Source organism: Anoplopoma fimbria, chromosome 24, assembly GCF_027596085.1.
Source record: "Anoplopoma fimbria isolate UVic2021 breed Golden Eagle Sablefish chromosome 24, Afim_UVic_2022, whole genome shotgun sequence".
Lineage (NCBI taxonomy): Eukaryota > Metazoa > Chordata > Actinopteri > Perciformes > Anoplopomatidae > Anoplopoma > Anoplopoma fimbria.
In genome coordinates this window covers 24,192,108-24,212,844 of record NC_072472.1, presented here as the reverse complement: position 1 = coordinate 24,212,844, position 20,737 = coordinate 24,192,108, and the positions used below count along the sequence as shown (strand labels likewise).

The 20,737-nt window shown below is 40.9% G+C and overlaps 1 protein-coding gene across 2 annotated transcripts in view; it reads left to right on the top strand.

Annotated features, from left to right (window-relative positions):
* spns2 (SPNS lysolipid transporter 2, sphingosine-1-phosphate) overlaps positions 1-11,275 on the top strand; it is a 61,210-nt gene extending 49,935 nt beyond the window's left edge. Inside the window, exons 11-13 of one of the 2 annotated variants that reach the window (XM_054625984.1) lie at positions 97-260; positions 3,040-3,076; positions 8,001-11,275. In XM_054625984.1, the coding sequence (XP_054481959.1) occupies positions 97-260; positions 3,040-3,076; positions 8,001-8,015 (216 nt within the window). In that variant the 3' untranslated portion in view covers positions 8,016-11,275. Of the gene's footprint in view, positions 1-96; positions 261-3,039; positions 3,087-8,000 lie in introns of both variants that reach the window. The other variant, XM_054625985.1, reaches the window with a different exon arrangement.
* Positions 11,276-20,737: the final 9,462 nt, after the last annotated feature.

Here is a 20,737-nt window from a genome sequence, read left to right as displayed (position 1 = left end):
TTGAATAAAATCTCTCTTCTCTCTCTCTCTCTCTGTGCCTGTGTTTGTATGTGTGGTGGTTTTGGTGATGGTGTGTGTGCGTTTGTTGTGGTGCAGATCTCTGACGGCCTTCAGCAGAGCTACGCGACATCAGCGCTGTGGCGGTTCCTCAGCCTGGGCTATGCCCTCATGCTCTGTCCCTTCATCATCGTCCTGGGGGGCATGTTTTTCCTGGCCACGGCGCTGTTTTTCCTGGATGACAGGGAGAAGGCCGAGAAACAGTGAGTGACTCAGACATTGTTAGAATAACTCATCATTATTTCATTTGTTATTCATTCTTTAAATATTTAAGACTTGCTTGAGATGTCCTCCACTGACTTTCTGAGGAAGAGCTCCACAAATCCAAACACACCGCCTCTCTGCACGAGGCTGGGGAAGGAGCAATAATATTGGTGTTATTCTGAGTGCCATAGAGACACATAGAGGTTAGAGACTTACACTGCTGTACTCTTTACCCCAGTCGTGGGGTTTGACGTGTGTCAGGGACAATCTGCCCAGTGATGCCAACAATGCTGCCAACCCTGCAAGACTCAGAAAGGCCCCAGAGTCAATAGAAAGTTCCAGTCAGCTTAAAGTGCTCCAGAGCTGACACAAGCGGTTCTAGCCATCAATTTGTTAAAGTGTGCTTACTTAGACTTATACCAGCTACCTCCCCTTTTTTCATCTATTCATATTTTCCTCTTTCAAACACCAAAAAACGTGAACCCAGAGGGGCACAGTATAGCTGAGCCATGACCTTAAAAGGCAAAAACAAACACACTCATCCTCTTTGAGACGGTGAGACATGACTTCATGTTTCTTTCTGACTATTTCTTCCTACTTTTTATCACATTGACTTACTCCCCTGTTGCCAGCGCTCTCACAAATGACTTCCTTCCTGTTGAAGTTGAGGGGGCATTTTTAGACAGGATGGCAGTCTGATGTCTGACGTCTGTCGGCAGCCGCCTTGTCTTCACCCTGTGGAGTTGGTCGCTTATTGTTCCCACGCCAAAACCCCTCGTAGAAAATATATTTTTTAACAACTTAAGCAGAGTAAGCCTGTATGTAATCATATGTACTGTAGAGGACAAGTGAAAATGTGCAAAAGAAATGTAGAAACTGAGCTTCAAGTTTCAGTGGACTTACTGCATTTCATAATCCTGGGGTCAAGCCACCATCTAAGCCGTTAATATTTCCTCTGTGTAATGTGGATAGTTTTAAAAGGGGTCTCTGCAAAGGCACCACTAAGCCGAGCTGTGGCTTCTGATCCAGGGGAAAGGAAGAAAGAAATGTGGAACAATGACCAAAATAAAAGTCACACTCTTGCCGCCTGTCAAGCCAGTAATAGATAGTAGTTTGTGGTCCAGTACGTGGTTTAGGCTATCTCACCACATTATTGCAGTGTGGGCAGATGGCACAAGTTCACTAGAACTATATCGAACCACAACTCCTTGACTTTCACACAACACGCTGTAGGGCAAAGCTAATAGAGCAACAGATGGAGTGAAAAATCCTCCGATACAACACAGAGACACTTGGACGCATTGGACGGTTGTTCCTGTATGCTCTTTTACGTAACGTAACATAGATGTGTGGAGGCTGGCTTTTGGGCAGTTTTAGAATTTTACTAAATAGAGGATCTAAACTTTTGTTACGACTTTCTGATAAGTCCCCCTAATGCAAAGGTTTTATGAGGTTTAACTAACAGCTTTATACATGACTGCTAATTAATTTACAAATCCCTTTCCGATCAGTTACCCGCCATTAATGTGAACAGCTTTTGGGTTGCTGGGTTGTGAAAAATCTCTCCAGCTATTTAGTCTTTAATGGGGCTAAGTTTGAAATGTAGGATATTAATATAGCAGCAAGCAACTATTAGTTATGTAGAGATATAGTGAGATTCTCTGTGCTTTGTTTGAGTAGCCAGTCCAGCTGTGCAGGCATTTTAGTACATGTTAGTCACTCTATACATTAATAAAACGTCAAGAGCTGTCTAATAAACAAACAAGTCAGCAGCACTGTCATTGTTACATAGTAATAAAAATAAATTCTGAAGTTATTAATGGTAATAATCTGCTTTATTAGAAGGTGATACCAAACTTTTTCCTAAACAGCATTCATGTATATAGAGCATGTATACATGTGCCCTATCAGAATAGTCCTTGTTTGCTTCCAGCTTTGCTTGCTTGGCTACCCTATAGATGGGTTAATCATACACCAGCTTTTAGATTACATCAAGGTGTATAGATATGTATGTATATTCAGCAAACAATCTATTGCATACCTCACATGGTAAACTAAAGGCCTCTACAGAACTGTACAGATTTGTACTAAGCCTCCCAAAGGAGAAAATACTCAAACTTAAACAGCAGCAGCTCTTATGTAACAAGCTGCGAACAGCACCTCGGGGACCAAGAAACATGACAACATCCACAACTTTGTACAACTAGAGTTGTTTCGTGACTGTGATATTTATAGATTCCATTCGCGCTATAAAGCCCCGAATTTATAAAATCCCCCCGTCTTTATAGAGCGCTTTGCAGCTCCCCCCCTCCTCTGAGTCTGTCCTCAGATACTCAAAGCTATTTATAAAAGGCGCAGAGCCGAACGAGTAACTGACTGGAGCGCGCCTTTCTATTTCCAGCCTTAAAGTGTGCTTTATTATTTCTAGGTTGATAGCTTTTTTTGGGCTGTGGGTTGCCATTAATAGCTCTGGTTCAGTGTATCCCCTCCTCCACGCATTTAGCGAGTCCACATTTACACTTAGTTATGTGTGAGAGCAGGACTGTCTCCTCTCTCGTGCAAGTGCGCCTTGACAATACAGAGTCAGTGTGGCTCAAAAGCAGGCTGAGCACTGCAACCGAGGAAGACAGTTAGCATTTGATGAGCGAAACTGGGAAAAATCGTTGGGAAAAGTGAGATGGTTAGGGTCAGAATAATAGGTGTTAAATGTGGTTTGAAAAGGTCTGTTTGGAAATGTTTGTGCATCCTTGATTCCTAAAGCCGTTCCTCTCTCCTCAGGTTGAGCCAGATGACACGACCACCCTCCTCAGTCAAGGTATGACCAGGTAAATTGCCTTTTCTCCCTAAAGACGCTGTTACACTATAGTGCTTATCGCCTCAGCGGTTAAAGTGGCTGCTAACAAAGAGACGGTCTCGACACATTAACATTTATAGGGCTCCCTTCTCATTACCTGGGAAGCATCATGTAGAGACTCCTTCCATCAGGAGGAACAGAAAAAACACACTTTGACCCGAGGCTATCCAAAGCTTAATGACAGTGTAAACACTGGAGGGGACACAGTGATGATACAGATATGATTGATCTATGATCCATTTCCCATTGTACTCAGGGAATGTCCAGGCATTCTTGGAGTGCTGGTTATTTGACCAACTATCTGGCTGCCTTCCCTCCTTCCTGTCTTTATCAGACTCACACACGCGGTGCAAAACCCCTCGAATTATTAAGGGAGCAAAGAAAAGACACAATAATTGGCAGCACACCAGCCAAGTCTGCAGCGTGGGACAATGGGGAGCTACTGTAGTTGCCGGTTAAGAATAACAAGATTAAACTCTGACTCACTGATTAGAAGGACAAGGAATCTGTTGTGACTTATTTGTAAAGGGTATCATGTTTAGCCAAAAGGTCAAGGTTTTACCCCTTTCCCTAATCATTCCTTTGTAACCTTATCTGGGTTTATTTGTCCTCTAAACATTCATACTATATGTTATCCAAGAGCAAAAAAAATACGTCATAAATGTGTATACTGCTGGGTTTATTATCACCACATCCGCATAATACAGTGTGAAATAGAGAAAAAAAGATTATTAGTTTATTCCTTGGTTAGCAAGGATTAAAATATGTCCACAAGATGTGATCATAAACTCACTGACAAGCACTCTGATGAGAGCTTTTCATGATGAAATTGCACCAACTTGTGAGAAGAAGAGGGTCGAGGTGTGAAGGGTTTCTTACAGAATGTTTCCAGTTCAGTTGAGGAAGCAGTGTGATCTGCCAGTTGCAACTCCCTGCAGTATTTGAAGGCAGCAGGCGATTTGGTGGAAAAACTGTACCAAGGTGCAAATTCCTGCAGGCGGAAGACAGGATGATCCCATGACCTACATAAACACTTTATATCAATTATGACTTTTTTGTTTGACCCTTGTTTACATATTTAGATATATTACTTTTTTAAACCAATCAGACAACCGTTAGTTTCCATTAATTTCACTTAAAGGGAGACACTACAGGTTAAAACATTGTTTCTCATGTACTGGTCAATTTGGAGGTTTTGGGCTATTTTGATTCCATAAGAGGTCTTTTTTAAGATTTTTTTTTTGTCTATTTGCGTCTGTAGATTTCTCCTAAATACACCAAAAGTAAAAATTAAATATTGTTTCGATTGCATATTTAAACATAAAATCTCAGAAAACAGAAAATAACCGTCTCAATGTGAGTGATCAACTGGTGAAGTTTCATGGTGATATCTATTAGTTAAATTGTTTTCCCTACTCACCAGGATGGTGGTCTGTCATGAGTCAGTTATGTCCATCGTAAAACATATATTTCTGTTTTGTGCATTCAAAGGCCCTCTGACATCTGACATTTGAGCATCAGCAGATGAAAGCATTGCATCGTGGTTCAAGGTCCGGCTTTATCGTCTCGTCGAGCACTGTTGTATTGTGTTACGACACAGAATTGGAAAGACTAAAAACTACTCTTTAGGTAATAATTCAGAATGTAGAAGTTAACTCAGGAGACATTTGCTGGGAATGCAAACATGGATGTTGTGAAAAGAATCATGTGAATTTCAGTCAATGTCTTGTAATCGTTTTTAGATGTTACTTATCTGCAAATCTCAAATCTGCAGCGTGTCCTTGAATGTGCCAACAGTGAGACTGCTCCTCAGGCTGTTTGTGCTTGCAGCTGCATCACCATACAACACATGCGACCCCAAAAAAAAGTAATAGTGTGATGGATTACCCATCACAAGCAACTTTGAAAGCTCCATGAGTTGCATTGTGCACTGATGAATGGGAGGCAATGGCAGTCTTGAAGGCAGGAAATCAATCCAAAAAAAATGTTGTGGCATGCTTCGGAGAAATGTCTGGAGAAATATCCAGGATACACAGTTTGCAAGTTAGTGGGCTACAATATGCAAAACTATAGGCGTATGGTCTTTTACTGCAAGTCATTACCATTGACAGGGTGGCATTAGTATGCACAGCTTATGACAGGTGACATGAAAGGCTCCCACATGGCTGCCACACATATCCGGTTTCAGTGGACGCTCATGCTCTCAGCCTGAGGGTTGCATCCGTCCTCCGTCTGTCACACACAGCAGCTAAAGCATTTTCTCCCCGCTGTCAAAAGGGGCTAATTATAGAGAACAGCGATTACAGCTGCATGAGGCCAGAGTTGAATTTACCTGCGAACTGATCATTTCAATTCTAAGGTGAACCATTGCGGCACACTGTGGTGATTGATTTTCAACAAATCTGTTGTGGAGGATAATCCAATCAGTGTCAGGCACTATTCCTCCCTCGGGTCTGACTCGCAGATCAATACAGTTCACAGTTCATCCGCTACAGACGACAAGTGTTCAGTCTTCACACTCGCTCTGACCATTGTGTTCCCAATGGTACAACACGCTGCTATGAGAAACAATTAAGACAGAAACATGGGGAGGTGGTGATGTGAAGCGCTACGGTGGATTATTGAGATTACAGGAAAAGTGCTGTGCTCTGACAAGGAGTGGAAGTGAAGGAGAGGAATTTAGTGGAGGAGAGAAAAGACACAAGGCTTCCTAACAAAATGATGATGAAGAGGAGCAGTGATTGCCTAAGCTGTTGTACATGGCCAGCTATTAATCTCCAGTGATGAAATCCCCTGACGCAGATCAGATACAGTAAGATCCAATTAACTTCCTCTGCAGGAGGAACCGGCCTCTGCTGACCAGATTCACCCCCACGTTGCGTGATAACTAGAGGACATCCCCGAGCTGGGGGGGCTGTCGAAAGATCGGCGTGAGATCTGACAGCAGAGCTTCACACTCATTTATTCAGTAACCACAATCCCATACTACTGGGGAAGGAAACTCACATCACGAGGCCAAACTCTGATTTAGTCACCGCTGTACAAACTTTAACTGTTAAAGTGTTTACACAGCTGCAGGCGCATACTTTCCTCCTTTGCTTATCATTCAAAAGCTCTGAGTCCTCAGTCAGCAGTATGGGTTCATGGTGCTGGGTAGAGCAGTGACCACAGGCCACACACACACATATATATGCACACATACAGTGTACAGCAGGCCCTGAATTGAACTGTATTGGATAAAAGCGTCTGCTAAATGACTGTAATGTAATGTAATGTAATGTAATGTAATGTAATGTATAGCTTTCAACGCCTTCAGAAAGGCCCTCGACTTTCTTCCTCCATCCGTCCATGAATTGAGAAGCCAGTTTACTCGCTTGCCAGACAAATCAGACCTCCCCCTTTGCTGGAGAAGCCAACAGTCCCCAGCACAGTAATCTGCAAGTAGGCGGGCCAATCTCGCACATATCAAAGCACCTCGCAGCTTTAATTATCTCTATATCACGCTGGCATTTGAGCAACCTCATTTTGAATTTTGGCTCGAGAACAATTCACAGTTTACGGTAACAACTGACACTAATAATTGAGGAAAACGGTTCATCCCGGAGAGGATTGGACCTCCATCTACAGAAGCAAAACAGCAATCCGCTAATCCTCCTGTTTAGGATAGTACCCTTGTTTGTATGATGTGTGTCTGCATGTATATATGCCCAAGTGGATGTCTGTGTATGCACACTGTGGGTCTCTGGGTTTGTGTTTGGGAATGCGAGACAGTAGCGCAGAAACATTGCACCGCCGAGCTCATTGCACTAATCCTATTGCATCAGCAGTAGCTTGTGTAATGGAGCATCCAGGGCACCGTAATGACACACTGCAAACAAACATCGGGACGCACCGCCATCTCTCTCATGCAATCTGAAGAGATCACAAGCGTTTAATGGACTAATTCCCAAGTAGAGAGTAGTCTTAGCCTCAGGCGCAACATTTTTCCCTCATATGAGCTTTGTTTATGTGTATATTAGCAATGAATTGTCATTAACAAATAATACATAATAAGTCATGTATGTATTAATTTAGTCTATGATACCAGATTTGGGTTTTACCACAAGTAAATACCTTTTTAGATATGCTACTGCAAGTAAGCACAATGCAAGTGAACAGAGGCAAAAATGTACAATCCAGCGGTAAATATTGTACGTATTACTCCACCACACTTACTTGACTCCTGAAGTTAATTAATATGCCTTAAAAACATATAATCAACACATAAGATATGATCAGTCCATTAATACTGATGATCTAACAGTTTCACATAATAGTAAAACACTGACAGCAGCCTCTTCGCTGCATAGCGACGTGTACTGTTGTATTAGTTCTGTGTACTTCTAAGTACATCTTTCTGACTGTACTTCTGTACTTCTTTTTTACAATGCTGTATTTCTACCTTTACGTGAGTAAAAGATCTCATAGATTAGATTTTTTACAACAACAAACCCTTTCCGTCATTAATATTCGTGAATATGTTTAGTAACATATTTGATATATACATGTAGGCATAATCACATCAAAATACAATGTAAAGCCCCAATCTGGAGCGACAGCGTCTGTGTGTTAGTGCGGCTTAGGGGTGGGGGTCTGCATTAAACAAACTGTTATGTGTTGGTATGCTGTGTGCAGGAAAATATTTAGGTCACAGCCTGGTCCTGGTGTGCAGGCGTTATCAGGAAGGTCCTAACAGATGGCCCAGGAGCTTTCGACCTCAACATTAATTACAAGAGTGTCCTGTGGTGAGGCCAGACTCTAACCCCACTATTTCCTCTCCCCTCTCTCTCTCTCTCTCTCTCTCTCTCTCTCTCTCTCCCCCCCCCTCTCTCTCTCTGTTTTGCAGGTGACAACAACATGAGGAGCCACCTGAAGGAGCAGCCAAACTCTATAAGGATGTCAAATTGGAGATAAAAAGCAATGGTTGCTGATCCCCTCCTTTAAAGACACACGTCCACATTCTCGTCACCGCTGTCCACACCACGATCATCATCCTCCTCCTCCTCATCCTCCTCTTCATCTTCTTGGCTCCTGCTGCTCTTCCTCTCTACACACTCACAGAGGCTGCTCAGAACTGGAACGAGGGAGCGTCTTGCCCCTCCTTGAAACGCCTCTAAATCACAGGTCGGTGAGAATGAGCACAGCGGTGAACTGAAGCCGGCCGACAGCTGGTGTCCTCCTCACCTCTGTCCTTGAGGATCCACTGAACCTTCCAGGGAGGACGTGAGGGCGTTACAATCCCCCGTGACCCCTCCGACTCCTGATGCCATACTACTGAATGCTGACCATGAACCTGCCCTGTCTGTATGCTTGTCTGTCCAACAGTCTGTCTGTCTGTCTGTCTGTCTGTCTGTCTGTCTGTCTGTCTGTCTGTTACATCGGCTGTCAATCTGCACCAAGTGCCATAGCGTCATTACATTCCTTCCGACTTTGCACTGACCACCAACAACAACCCTCATGACTTCTGATCACTGACTATGTTCACATGCACACCATAATTCAGCCGCTGGTGATGAAATAAGTTTGACTATGTTTGTATTTGCTAGACAGGAGAAGCACAGTTCATTCTGCCCTGGCTTTTCAACCCTTAGAGCCTGTAACCAGACAGAAGCTGTAAAATTCAAGTTATGTGTAGCAAGTGTTGCGGCTCGTTAAAGTTTGCTGCAGGAGTATAATTCTCAAAGACTTGTTGATCTGTTCAAACAGGCCTCCTTTAATGTGACTAGAATCAGATCACTCTGCTCCTCTTAACCGCAGTATTAACATCAAACTTAAATACAGTGTTTACATGATGAATGCAGTATTCTCACAATCAATCAAAGTTCAGCTGTGCATGTAAACATAGCCGTCAAAGCCAAAAAGTTTTACTGTCAGTGAATCAGCCTTAAAAATTGGAGCTCTCCCATCAAACAGCTGTTTCGTTTGAACCCCACATGTGTTTTTGTTTTTTTTAGCTTTTAGCACTTACATCGGCGTAGACAGTGCCAGAGAACATGACAGAGATGAGAGATTTCTGCACATTATTTTTCATTAGCTTTCTTGTGATTTATTTTTCTTTTGCGTGATGTTGGATTTGAAACTGGAGGTCACTGCCTATGATTGTTTCAGAAGGACAATGATGCAATCCGGGCGATTTAAAGCAGACACTGGATTATATGTTTTTATAATTTATAATGTACATGCTTTTTCCAAAAGTAAGTGAAAGGCTTCTCTTTTGACTTTCAAGGAGTAGCGACTATGTTTTTTTGTGTACACGAGAAGCAATACAAAGAACCAACCTTTCTTATCCACGCTGCCTTATCAGTGAGCGAGGTTTCTCTTCAGAGAGATTAGCTCACTGATGGTTGGTTTTGAATTTCTGGACACAACACCCACACAGAGACAGAGTCGCTTTTAACGACGGATTCCACGTCCAGTCCACGCTGGTTACAATACCAGGCATTGTGGAAAGAGACCTTTCTCCCTCAAAATTGCAGATATCAAATTCCATGATTAGGTGAAAGGACCTTTGAGGAGAGCAGGGGCCACGGTCATCCCTCTATTACTGAGGGAAACAGAATCCTAGACAGGAAGAGGAAATCCTTCCGCCCCAGGTTAGACTGATAGCGAGCTCTTATCGCTGATAATGGATAAGAGAGGAATCCCCCCCATCTTTCATCATAAGCTTTAATTCATATTTGTAATCATGCAACTTTAATGCAAAACCCCAAAAGCTAAAAATATCTGCTATAGCTAGTTGCTTGTAAAGATTTAGGTAAAAGCATAATTATAAGCTACCAAACCTTTTTGTTCTATATTACCTGGTGAATACACCTTTACTGAAATCTTGAAGCCACTAATGGCGTCAAAGGTTTGAAAACTGATGCATAAAGGGAAAAAAAAAGGCTCTTCTCAGACCTCCAAGAAAACACAGGAGGAGGAGGATGGAATGACCTTAGTGGAGGAACCAAGGGAAACGTCGAGGTGGTTCTCGTAGCATTGATGTGCGAGCATGACTCACCGGCTGTGTGCGGGGCGCTGTGTGGGCGGCGTCCTTGCTGCCAGATCATTAGCTTTAGCTTCTCTCTCATACTGCGTGGAGCTCTCTGAATGTGACTCGTTTACACACCTACATCTTCTTAATGGACTAAGCTTCTTACCTTCCTTTTGTTGATTTTCTTAATGTTACCAAATGAGTTTTAATTTGTAATAACTACAATAGAGAAATATATATATATATATATACAAAGCTATATCACGCAGCAACTTTAATATATTGTAAATGATGGCTTGGATGCAATGTATTTATTTGTTTGTTACCATAATGAAGAATAATCTATAAAGGGAAGTTTAAGGTTTTGAGTATATACTACATGTTGTTGTATGTTGTTGGGTTTTAGAAATGCCTGTTTGTTCAACCTTTTGTATCACGATGAAACTACACAATACCTTCTCACGTCACTGAGATTCATCCCGTTTACTGTGATCATGAACTGGACATCTCACACATATTACACACACAAAAGGAACTGCGATGTGATGGATTTAATTGGTATCATGTTTAGGGTGCAATACTTTTTGCATTCATTTAGTAGCTCTTGTAAATGATTTCTTTTGTAATTTTAAAAACAACTGATCAAACCATTTTGCACACTTAATGTTCAGGGATTGATTTGAACCACAGCCCAGCATCGACTCCACAGCCTCCGCCTCAGAGGTCTGTCACGTCACGCTCATAGTGCAGTAAGTGCTGACATGTTGTCACCTGTCATGAGAAGGGATGTCGGCTTTGGTCAGATGGGTCACGAATTGAGTTTCATTTTGCCAAATTTAGTTGATTTAGCACCAATCCTTTAGGAGTATAAGTCCGTTGTATCGAGTAATTCTACGTTGATAATCACTGAAGTGATGTGCTGAGAAATGTGCTACTTCTTGTCATACAAGAATCCTGTATAAAGAAACCTATTTCTGATGTTGAGCAGAAAACAGAGGTTATTTTTTATTTTTAGAGCTCGTCAATACAAGAGAAGTGTAGAGAAATCAAAGGAATATTGTTCTAGAACTGAACTGTGACGCTCCCTAGGGGGAGCTGATAGAAAATGTACATGTCTGTAAATCAAATAAACCTATTTAATCACTTCATACCACCGCGTTGTCTCTATTTTTCTCTGCTCTGTCTGGCATCACATCCTTATGAATTAACAACCAGCAACGTCTCCATTAAAAAAGTTTACTTAATTACATTCATTACTTTCATTTAGAGCTTACTACACTTCAGAGAAAAAGATTTGTCTATTAGTTTGAAGAAAAATGGTCTTAACACCACATAAGTGTCTTCAGTGTTACATAACCGAGCCTTAGATTTAGCTATATGCTATTATGCACCACATGCTGTGCATATATGTGCCATGCCTTCATGTTAATTCCTTAACTACAAACCAGAGACAGCTGGGTTCTCCCCCTATGGATCATTTTCAGAACACATATACGGTAATGTTCACGGCCATGTGTTATATTCTGCAGAATCAGAGTTGCTAATACCTTTAAAAAAGACCTGTTGTTTTACCAGGTCTAGTTTCAGTTCCAAGTTTTTCCAAACCGTTACAATTCGAGACAAATAGGTACACTGAGTTCAATGTTGAGCAGAAATAATCTTAAATCATTTTACAATCACCTGCTTTGAAATGGTGTAACTTGACCGTGTACGAAATGGATGTGAACATGAATGTATATCTGAATATGATGATTAAAATGTGTTTTGAGATTCCTGCTGTCTCTGGTTCATTATTAGCAAACTAATTGTGAATTCCCTGGTAAAAAGGACATATCTGCATGTTAGACTTGTTGGATGATATTTCAATTTACTGGAGAGGGAGCAAAAAGGGTAAAGTAACAGTAAAATGATCATAAAGTTATGAGGGAATACTTGGTAACTTCTTAGAATGATACAAAACATTAACTTCTGCTAAAATAATAATGAGAAAATGAGTTATTAGTTTTGTGCCGATGAGTGGAAGATTCAGGGTTAAACAGGAGCAACTCATGAAGAAAGTCAGTATGTTGATTTGCAAATGAACAACATTTACCTAGTGTCTCCATGTCTGTTTTTCACTAACTAGCTGTAGTTTGTAAGGTTCCAAGTTACGCCCTTCAACAGGTGAAAAGATTCACAGTAAAGCAGATAAAATTATGACAATATTTACATTGGAGAAGTACATTAAGTAGACAGTAAATTCTTGCAGTTTGTGGATTAATTCACGTTAATTGTCTGAAAACCACAATGTTAACTCTTTTAACTAACTAGCCAATAGGTTGTTCACGTAATTGTAAAAGTGGAACCAAGTCATCTACTATTGTAAGAGCTGACTTTATACACTTGTTCAGTGAAGATACACAAGGATTAGTCAGGTCAAAGGTAATACTCTCCACTTTTGAGAACTGGATAGCATTTTTCCTCGCCTCCTCATCTTTGCAGAGGCTTACAAAGACTTGATTTTCATCTCAGTGAGAGATGGTTGCAGTTAGTCCGCCAATGAACTGCAGTATTGTTTGGGTGCAGTCAGGCAGGTCTCTGTGAGGCTCAGTTTGTAAAGTAATCTTGCAGTACCCAGAGTGGTTAACAGACGCACTGACACATCCCAGACACGACACATCCGTGCTGTGGATGCAGTGGAGAAAAAAAACATAATATTTACCTTCACAGGAAGCGAGGCGGTCCACTGCTAAAGGCCCTCTGTGTGCTGACGTTCATTAGAAAGGGCAGAGTCGCCTAACATGGCAGCTAATAGCACTAATGGACTTGTCTATGACAGGGCTGCACAAACACAAAGAGTAAGTATACACTGCATTTGTGACAAAAGAAGACTTTAGAAGCTAGCTGCAAGGCCTTTAATTATACAGAGCCACTTTTTAAATGGATCATTGTATCTGACGGCCCTCAGTTTGAAGAGGGCTAGATTACATAGGAGCCAGAGGGAGAATTAGTGTTTGGTCGGTGGATGACCAGAAGAAACCAACACCCTTTCCCACAGTCAAACCAATACGTACCCCGAAGTCAGACGCCTCCAATCTCAAAGTCAACACACCTAGTCATGCAGCAGGCAGGAAATACCGGGGCGTGGGCAGGAAAAGGGGAGCCATTCTAGCGGGTACTGGAATTTCCATTTGCACTTTGCCACTTAAACTCACAGAGGACAGACTTTGTACGACACGCAGGGTAAATTAAGGTTGAGAAAAAGCCACCGGTGGCTGTGCAGCTTCAAAATGTCAGCTTGGTCAGGGTTTTAAAGGCAGCTTTGTTAAGGCCATCAATTTTTTAAATGTTACTGTGCATTAGGAATGGCAGTGACCTGCTGTTTAGAATGCACTCATGAAGAATAAAGACAGCTTTCAATTTAAGTCAAAATAATAAATTTGTAATGCTTTCACATTTCAGAAATATACACACGTTACACTGAAAAGGACACTATTACTTTGAATGTATTCATGTGTTTCATGAATTGTACATCTAAAATTCAATGATAAATAAAACATCAGTCCATATATCAGTCCATAACTGATATGAGGGATGATACTTAAAAGCCTGTAAGAATTTCTTGATGTTGATAACGTGGATAAACCTTAAAAATTCAACTGAAACACATGACGATTTATGTAATCAAAGTTAAAATCAGTATTTATAGATACAATCATAATACAGTGTGTTAATTCATATTATTAAATCCTTAGACTTCTACACACTTCTGCCAGTCAAACACCATGACTATGTACAACTTTCATGGAATGCCAGTACTGTTCAAATTTACATGAGTAAAACGTAGTATAAATATCAATAGTTTTAACTGTTGTGTTCTTGGTCATAATGTTTATTTAAAAAAAAGATCAATCCAGAATAGAATCCAGTTATAATGCACGACAGAATGTACAGCAAAAAGCTGTGGTGAGTCCAACAGTGTAATAAATCCTTGAAAACTTTATGTTCTACTCCATTCCAAGGGATCTAAAATAGTCTATTTCACTTTAGTCGGACCATCCAAGAAGGGGCGATGGGTGTAAACACATTAAACATGTCAAGGCTTTAATAAAAGAATGGTTTCTATTATAAATCAAGACTTAAAGTGGCTCATTTTGGCAGCGTCTCATTTTAAAATTAGAACACAATAGGTTTATGTTGCGTTGACAACCACAACCACTTTTAATTACTCTGTGGCTTTAACATAACAGTCTGTCAGGAAACATGACTCACACCAGTGAATCTGAACGTTCAACAAGAACTGTGATCCATCACAAATAGAGGTTGGGGTAAGAAAAAGGAGACTTGATATCAGTCTGTGTGTAGATAAAACCCATCATTAGCAGTATCACATCTCCATTGTGAAATCTCTCACCCTCTCTCTGTGGACACCCACCGACTTTTCCAAGCTGCTTCACACTGTAGAAACACAGTATCTAAAGCAAGTGTGGCGGAAACATTGCAGAAGTCTCACCTGGTGCGCGGTTTGTCTTGTTCCAAGACTCATTCCATGTGAAATAGTTTCATCTGTATGTGAGTGTGAGATCCAGGATCTGTTTTCCATCTATTACACCATTTTAGGATGGAATTGTTTTAGTTTACAGGAGTCCACGGTACTTGAAAACACTAAAATATGGATGAAGCATTGATGAAATGAGCAAAGACTTTGGTAGAATCTGCACTGTGTGAAGACAAAGATGCTAACTGACACACTGAAGTCGTCCACACGCCCGTGTTGCACATATTTCTTGCTACGTACACAAGTGAACATGAGGGATTAAAAGGAGAAACGGAGAACAACAATTGACTCTCCAGGCTGTTAGTGAAATTGAGTGGAAAAGGCAGAAATAGCTGCTTCATTAGAGGTTTGCTTGAGGCGGGAACGTGCTCAACTTTTCAACCACTGTCATTACAAGAAGAAAAGATGAAGATCAAACAGCTGAGGGACCTTCACATCACGCTGATGGTGTTAAAATGTCAATTTAAGAAAATGTGGGAAACCAGGGAGGTGACAATGGCATATGCAGAAAGCAAAACATTTTTCTTTCATTATACAGTGTGTGGTGTCTTCATTGCATTAATAACCTGAGTCAAATTTAAATACTTTGCATTTAAGTAAAATTAAAGATAGAAAACTATTGTCTCATTTATTTATAATATTTCAACACAGAAGACAATTTGCTTTCAACAGGAAGAAAAAAGCCTTTTTCATGAAAGACATTTTGCCTGGTCACAGTAGGAAAAGCATTGAAATACATGAAACTGCTCACAACATGGTCTTTGGATTATCTTGAGTAACCTGGTCATGATTTTTAGAAGGCAATAGAGACATTACTGTTGACTTTTTTTAAATGTACATTTTTGGGGGAGGCTTGTGTACTATGTATGTTTTCTTTCTATTAGTTTGAAAGGAGACATGGCAAAATAGCCAACGTATCAGTGCATGAAAAACAGGAAAACCTCTGTCTTCCCATGAAATGTTGTCTTATATATTTAAAATCTTTCAACACGAAAAATACTATTTGCTTTTAGCAAGAAAAGCACATTTAGCTGCCTTGACTTTTGGTTCCAGGTATCGTTCATGTTGCTCACTGCCACTCTCACTTGAACAGCACAGAGCCAATAGTTAGTTCTATTAGTAACACCTGTGCCTTTCCTACAATGGCAAGTCCCAATGTGTGCTGTGAGAAAGGCCTGTTACATGTAATGACAAGATATAGCCCACGTTTCAGAAAAGAGTAGGTTTTCACATCAGTTTAACAACTAGTAATGTGGCCAGCTTTCTGATTCAAGAGGTTTTTAATGTAAGGTATACCTACAAGTCAACAATACAGCAATGAAAATCACATATAATTTGTGCTAATTGTATTGTGCAGAGTGAGAACAAAAGTGGTTCCACAACTGATCCTTGAAGTACACCAAATATTATCTTGGTAATAATAAAATAATAAACTAACTAGGTTTTCCTCTGCTTCATCCTTTCCTGTTGAGCATCACTTCACTCCTTTCATGTGCGAATGGAACACCAGGCCTGAGGAGCCGGCTAACCCTCAGCTGTCAGGATCTGCATTAATGCAAGGCTCCACATGTGTCATTAAAGAAGCCGACACATGTTCCGAAAGGAAGCATGAGATGTCCTCCTCCTCTTTAGTGTCTGCCCATGTGGAATGAATAAGAGATGTGCTTCATGGTGGGCTGAGCAATGTCAATGAAGCAACCAACGCCAAACGATTCAAGAAGACATGAATGGCAAGTAATGGTCAGGCCTGCTGTCACTGGAGCCAAGGTAGCAGAAGACATCATTACCACACAGCCAGTTATAATGATCACCCCTCTTCTCCAGGCCTCCAAGCAGTGGCTTCACTTCCAACTGTGCCAGTGAGGTCCCCAATGCGACGAGGGATTAATTTGATTTGCATGCTCACTAACGAGGATGTAATGTAAATTGACAGTGGGATAGTGTGACCGCGACTGCGCTTGTTCTGTGCCGCAGTGGGTTCAGTGTCGCGGGTGCAGCAAGTGTGAGTTATGAATCCCAGAGTTTTCTGAATTAAGCATGAGCTTCCGCTCGACTCGGCAAAGAGTGAATGATGTTGTTTGGCTTTTGTGGCTGTTTTTAGCTCACATGGTTCCATATTTAGAACTACTGTTTCCACTGCAGCATGAACTGATTCAGAAATACTTCCAAGGGGCTATTTATGCATGCGCCCATGTGTGTGCACAGAAGCATCTGCATTCATGTGTCCAACATATGAAAGCAGAGGCAGGGAATGGGCTTTTTGAATGACCTGCGTGTAAATTGTAGGCTGAGGTAATGAAAGGCAACAGATCCATGTGAATGAAAGCAGAAGAGCATGCAAGCATGTATACACGCACAACAAATAGCAGGTTACACAGGTGTGTCCAGCCGAGAGGCCGCAAATACACTGATGCACACTAATAGTTCAAACAACCACCACACACACACAGCTTTAAATGCAAACAGGAATCCACTCTTCTACAAGAGAACAAGAGGTCAAGTGGGTTAATTTCATCTTTTTTTCGTCATTAAATACGGAGAGATAAAGAAATGAATTCAGGTTGTTCCCTTTAATTTTGTGCTGTTTAATTAAAAGTGCTTCAGTCCAGGAATATATTACACGTACTGATAATGTTGCACTTCCCTGGATAATTAAATGCTCTCCAGCTGGGCTGATTCGGTTATGCTCTATTACTTTGCAGCATAGTTGATGATATTTGATAGGAGCTCAGGAGGTAGAGCGATTGTCAAATTATCTAAGGGTTCCTGGTTTGATCCGCGGCTGTGGAGACACTGAACCCGTAACCTCGGCGTCTTGCACGGCAGCTTCTGCCATCATTGTACAAATGGGTGAATGATGACAGTGTTGTAAGCGCATTGAGTGGTCATTGGACTAAAAAATAACTATGTTAATGCCTATCTTTGGATTGAAAGACAACCCCCACCCCCATCAAGTTCATGAAATACAAACTGGCTTTGTGAGTACAGATTGATTAATCATCTCAGTTTTATGTGATTGGTTAAACTCAATTTTTGGTCCCTCTTTCATTACATTACATTACATTACATACATGCACTGTCTCTCTGTCTTTTAACCCTTATTTAAATCCAGGCATTACTCTTGACAAACCCCTTAGATGAAGATGCTTCGCCTCGCTCTTATCCTGCTCTGCTCTCTTCTCTCACTTCCCTCACCTCTTACACAACCAGAGGGATGACAGCAGGGAGCTGTTGAGCACAAATGAATGAATGTCATTGAAGGAGCTCTCTGAAATGAGTGATAAATGGTGTTGATAGATTATTCATGATGGTAGGTGATTTTACAGGCACTGCATTCTGCATGTTGCCACCCATCGTTCAAATCAATCCATCCAGAGAAGTATTTTTTTTCATTTGTGCTGCAAAATTATGAATAAAGCCGATATTATTTTGGATCAAACTGGAATGCATAGTGCATTCATAAGTTAAGTTGGTGGCTGTATGGTCACTGCAGTGTGGCAGCGCACTAGTACTATTCCGGACTTTACTTTGCATCAAATCTGATGCAGCATGAGTACATCGTGTCACCTAATCCCTGTTTTTCCAACATCAAAGAATGTACACATTCACTGCCATATGTGAAAAGCACACATGCACTTCCATTGACCTCGTCCTCTAATTTTACCACAGGAATCACATGGGCGGCCCTTTCACATATGGCAAAGAGAGAGAGAGTGGATGAAGATTTATTTGTTCTTGGAAACCTCAGGAAATGGGCTTGAATCCAATCCATTCACGAGCACCACACTCCAAATGGTGCTTGAATCCTAAAATCCTATTTAAGGAAGATGACATCAAAAAAAAATATGGGAAACGAAACGCAATAATAAACATAAAATAATAAGAGCACGGACAATATGATAGAGGGGTTGGTACTAGATGAATATATACTATTCTATATTCTTTATATACTGTATATATCTTATGTTAAGTGTCCATTCTTGTTTTTATCAGTCGTTTTGGGTTGAAAGTTAACTTGATACAATTTGTAGTGTTTGCTTTTGCAAGAGATGTGAGATATTTTGTATTTTGTGTATATCTTTGGGTTTTTATGTGTGTAGTTTTGACAAAGAGGGGCCTAGTTTAAGAAATGGTGTTTAAGCGATTGCAAAAACAAATCTGTAAAAATCCAGACAGATAAAGCAAAAGAGGTTGTAGTGAAATCAGTTTCCACATCAAGTTGCTTTAAACAGGGAGCATCATCATGTCATCTTCAAAGTCCTTGCTCATTTGTGACCACTTACAAATTTCACAAAGACACAAATTTGGGACATATGGCAATTAATAACATAATAACACAATAGCTCACATAGCTGCTTCAAAGGCTAAGTTGTTTTTGAACAAAAGTTGCATTGAGATGAGATGATGACAAAAATAATTAAATACTATAGATATTTCACATTGTGGTCAAAGACATATGTGTTAATCCTAGCTGACAGTATCTCAATTGAATGAGCGATAGGATTGATTTTCATATGGATACATTAAGCTAATGACATTCATACTCTCAGCCTTGTTAGACCGAGAATATCCAATGACCTCTGAAACAGTCAATAGTGTGAGGAGCTCTCCTGCCGTCATAGAGACCCAGGTGAAAACCATCAATACTGGCTGGGTTCAAAAGGTCCCTCACTGATTTCTATTTCCAATCAAAACCAAACTGGCTGCTGATAACGATTCTCCACATTAGGAGATGGGAGTGTTGGGGTTCTGTGATCCTGTGTGGCCTGACTGTGGCGCAGAAAGGGCAGCAGGCAAAATGCCACAACATGTTAGCATGCTGTGCAGCCTTGTAGCCTGTGGACAGTGGTGTGAAGACAAAGAGTGGGAACCAATCCAAGAAAACCTGCTCACACCCAGAGGGCCTGAGCCGAATATTATCTGTATGCTTTGGAACAATGCTTTGGATTCACAGCGACACACTGGAGAGACATAAATGTCTGCAGGTCCCATCCAAACAGATATTAGGTACATAGAGACTGGTGTAATTGTGCTCAGAGGTACTGGGGATTAGCGGGATTCTGTATCTGCTCTCTACATTCTGATTTCCACATTTCAACAGAAAGTAGACGAGTACGGGAGTCGCAGTCAGAAAATGGGTTTATCCCAAGAGAGAGGCAGAGCACCAAAACCCTGTTTTGCATACAAACAAATGAGCCCTCATGAAGTTTATCCCAGCTCTAATCCAACCAGCGAATCCATCCGATGCGTTGGTAGGAAGCAGCCAACAGCAGACTCGTGGGACTGAGGGGGATTTATGGGATGTAGGCAGCAGGGTAATCCACGTAGAACTCTCTCCCACCAGCACTAAACATTAAATATTCATTTCTCTGTTCTAATTGGTTATGAAAGAAACACAGCTTATTGACAGAGGACTGTGGGTAATAGTAGCATTCTCTCTATTGTGATTGACAAGGCAACCATTTTCAAAAGAATAAGCAGATCATGAGTGCATATTGGAACAACAAGGTTGGGTTTTGATGTACAAAGCATCCGATTACCTAAATATAGAAGAATCTAGGTGTGAGAAAGCCTGATCCACAATGTGTGTGTGTCAGAGCAGGGTAGCACCTATTACACCCGACTGGGTGTGAGATTGAGGTGTGGACCAGCTGCATTCATTTACAGTACAAGCTCACACCCATCACAGAGAAAGGCAGCTTAAATTAACTTCATGATGCAAATGGAAGATATTTTTAAGATGTCAGTAATGCCGTTTGACTTGTTCACTGTAAAACATGTGTACAGGGTTTCCATTTATCTCAGAGCAGTGTGCACAGTTTGTAGAAGAGACATCTACAAGAGATATCTTTGGGCTCCACCTGGTGGAAACAATTTTAAACTGCTACTTCTGTCATTGGCTCTTTTTCTTATGTCTGAGGTATCCAACCCCCTTTGTGTTTTTACTATTCCCCTGCATTACAACCTGAACATTTTTATAGAGATATTTATTTGGATTTCATGTAATGGACCTAATAGTTTTGATTAAACAGTCCAGATTAGTGAAGCTGAAAAAACTTAATAAAATAAAAAA